Source organism: Nanorana parkeri, unplaced genomic scaffold (assembly GCF_000935625.1).
Source record: "Nanorana parkeri isolate BGI_ZX_2015 unplaced genomic scaffold, ASM93562v1 scaffold355, whole genome shotgun sequence".
NCBI classification, from domain to species: domain Eukaryota; kingdom Metazoa; phylum Chordata; class Amphibia; order Anura; family Dicroglossidae; genus Nanorana; species Nanorana parkeri.
In genome coordinates this window covers 429,616-432,953 of record NW_017306623.1, presented here as the reverse complement: position 1 = coordinate 432,953, position 3,338 = coordinate 429,616, and the positions used below count along the sequence as shown (strand labels likewise).

Genomic DNA, 3,338 nt, shown 5'->3' with positions numbered 1-3,338 from the left:
TTATGCAGATGATGTTATTTGCTTGGAACCTCTCTAACACAGACTAGTAAAGATAATTGGGTTAGTACTTACAGCACATCTTCATGATAATGTCCAGAATTTCACACTCCTGCGAATACACATGATGAAGTTTAGTTTACTTTCTAAGTAAATGTGTAAATCAGACTTTAAACGGTAAAACTCTCTAGTAATGGACACCATCCAAACTCCTCTTTTAGACAAAGAATGAGTCACTAGGAATAAATGTTTCATATAGCCGCGTATTTCTGTATGGAATCATTCAGTGCCAGGGACTGGCAGACAGGGCATCTAACGATGACCAAAAGTTGGGTTGCTATAACTAGTAGCTTAGAGTCTGGCATGAATATATAGAAGTCTCCAGTAATTTGTTATCACAACCACACATAAATGGCTACATAAATGCATTGAAAGGGGTAGAATATGGCAACCAGGCACAATGCCAGCAAGTATAAAATATGACTCACATCTGGACCTGGTGGGCCTGGAGGTCCTGGAGGTCCCTAGAAGGAAAGATGTTCAAAGAGAAAATATAGTGAACAAGATTAGAGCACAAACTATTTCAGCCAGAGAGTGCTGAACAATATTACATTATAGGAGGCAGTTAAACTGCCAGTAATCTCTCATAGGAGAACAGTTAAAGATATTAGCACTGCTCCTTGGCATTTGTATGCTGAACATATCCATGTTTAGAAGTTCTCCAGACACTCTTTTTAAAGGGTTGTAAGCAGCATCTGAACATGACGTCAGGCAGTCTGAAAGTGCACTTGGTATACGACTGTGTTGACTTGATAAATATGGACAGAATACAGTTTTTTTTTTTAACTCCAACTCTACCATTGATTGTTATGAATACTGTATAAGAGCCTGCATGCTGTACCTTAAAGAAAAAAACTATTCTACAAATAGAAAACGCTAATTCTTCATTGTCAGCAAACACATTGAAGTATACCATAAACTGTAAACATATAATGCCTTCAATCGATGGCTAAGTATATAGAGTATTAGCGTTTGTGTCAATAGGCAAATGCAGCTTTCATGAGCATTCAGCTTGCATTTAAAATAGTTTGAGATGCTTCTAAGATCACTCAGAGTTCAGTGGCAGGTTCAATTGACTTACAGTTGACCTTCTTCTAATCTGCATCAACCTGCTTCAAGTTACTTTTGCATTCCTATATTTTTGTATGGGGAGAAGCTGTTCTAATGTGAAAGAAAACCCATTAATACAGGTCTATACTAGGATACAAACTGTATAGGTACTCAGCCGAACAGTGTTACTGGAAGCAAAAAAATAACAGTAATTTGCATCCTAATAGTATTCCAAAATACAATAATATGAGTGCACATTGTTTTCTGTTATATTTGCTATATTTATGCCATTACACTCACCGGTGGTCCTTCTGGCCCTCTGTAACCCTTTGCTCCATTGGGTCCATCAGGCCCTTTATCTGGACTCTGAAATATGACACATTTAACAAATATTATTAATTTAAATAATTATTGACTATCAAGCATTGTTATAAAGTAGATAGTAAATCAGATGTTTAATATATGGTTTGAGTAATCCCCCTTATTCAATATGTTTACTTGGCACATTTTCACTAATTCCTATCCTCTAAGAACAATGAGCGGAATAGTGGGCAGTGTGGAGAGAAATAAAGCGTCATGATATTCAGTAAAATGAGGGCATCTATAAGGTTAAAACAAAACTACATTTGGTATTGTTGATGACAAGCTGTTTTGAGGCTCAGTAACTGTACTGTTAGGGTCTATGGAAAACCTATAATGGACCATAGTAGTCAATTATTTTCCAAAAATCTCATAAATCTAAGATACTTGGTTTTCCATTATTAAGTTGTTGGTACAAAGGCCTTTATTGCAACCTGTTAATAACACAAAGCCATTCCAAAGCACCAACATATAATTCTATGCTAATGGCCAAATTAAAAGAGGTCCAGCATTAGAGATCCATGGAACAACAAGATATCTTGTAGATGAAAAATGACAGATCAGATCAATAGCTGCAGACTTAGACTATCAGTCTGCCCTTAGTTGTATCAATGTGCACAAACAATACACAGTCATCTAGGGTTGTGTTCAGATCTCAGATTCCCAAAATAATCTCAAAACAATCCTATATGTTTATAATGAATAGGCTGCATCATTCCAAAGAAAGAAAAGTCTTAATGAACATTGTCTATCATGCTCACATCATCACCAGGATCGCCAGACTCTCCTTCATCTCCTTTCGGTCCAGGATATCCCTTTGTTCCCTTCAGAAAATGAAATAAATAACATTTTGAGGCTGGTCTGATGTCAATTGTCTTCTGAATAATTTGTGTCCTTGGGTATGATTATTGACTTACATTAGTTCCTCGATTGCCTCTACCTCCGGGGTACCCCTGAAGCAGACAATAGTGTCAGTCACAAATTTATATTATATAAATACATATTAAAAGTTGGGTTTTTTTGTGCCAAACCTGCAACCCTGTGTGTACCACTTGGTCTGTTTGTCGGTAATTGGAAACCCAAGGTACATACCTTACGTGTAATTTCAGCAGTCATGTTGAGCCTGTTTCTCAACACCCACTAAATATTTTTTTAGTGAACTCAGAGTTGCAGGTAATGTCAAATATAAGCCATCAAATATGAATTAGTAGATATTATAAAGGTTTTTTCTAAGACCCTGTCTTTGATGTAAACCTACATAGTCTCTGGTTATGATTACCTTCTCAGGGGTTTAAAAACTTACTTGGAATCCTTGGAATCCATCAGTGCCATTGCCTGGGGGACCATCATCTCCCTGATAACAGAATTGTGATGTTAGACAATGACATTTACCTCATCATTTACAGCATTTTTCATATCATGATTATCACTTGAGAATCCCTGAAATATAGAAAAAGCACTTCTGCTCAATCATCTTAAATAATTGCACCTAGAGAAGAACACTCCTAATATTGGCACTTTCAGTGAATATCTACGCCACAAATGGACCAAACAAACGTTTCCTTTTGTTTAATGGTTTGTATTTAATGGTTTAAAGTTGTGGGAAAGGATGATGGCTAGGCATGGGGGTGATCAGAAAATTAAACTGGGTCAGTCCTGGCCTCTGATTCAGTCTGCAGGCCAATACTGCATGGGGTAATAGATTGCAAGCATAAAGAAGATGAGATAAAAAAGTGTGATCATTCTGTGCAGCTACAATAAAGATCTGACACTTTTCCACAGAATGTGTCCAGGGATGTTGGTATGGGGGGTGGTGCAGCACATTGCGGGGTGTGTGTGTGTGTCTGCTAGAGGTGCACCTTAACGGGGGG

The 3,338-nt window shown here is 37.3% G+C and overlaps 1 protein-coding gene across 2 annotated transcripts in view; it reads right to left on the bottom strand.

The window, feature by feature from the left end:
- COL6A1 (collagen type VI alpha 1 chain) overlaps positions 1 to 3,338 on the bottom strand; it is a 48,518-nt gene that overhangs the window by 5,600 nt on the left and 39,580 nt on the right. For both annotated transcript variants that reach the window (XM_018558741.1, XM_018558742.1), the window contains 6 exons: positions 2,771 to 2,821; positions 2,385 to 2,420; positions 2,229 to 2,291; positions 1,408 to 1,473; positions 486 to 521; positions 73 to 109 (listed from right to left, as the gene is read on the bottom strand). In XM_018558741.1, coding sequence (XP_018414243.1) covers positions 73 to 109; positions 486 to 521; positions 1,408 to 1,473; positions 2,229 to 2,291; positions 2,385 to 2,420; positions 2,771 to 2,821 — 289 coding nt within the window. The remainder of the gene's footprint in view (positions 1 to 72; positions 110 to 485; positions 522 to 1,407; positions 1,474 to 2,228; positions 2,292 to 2,384; positions 2,421 to 2,770; positions 2,822 to 3,338) is intronic.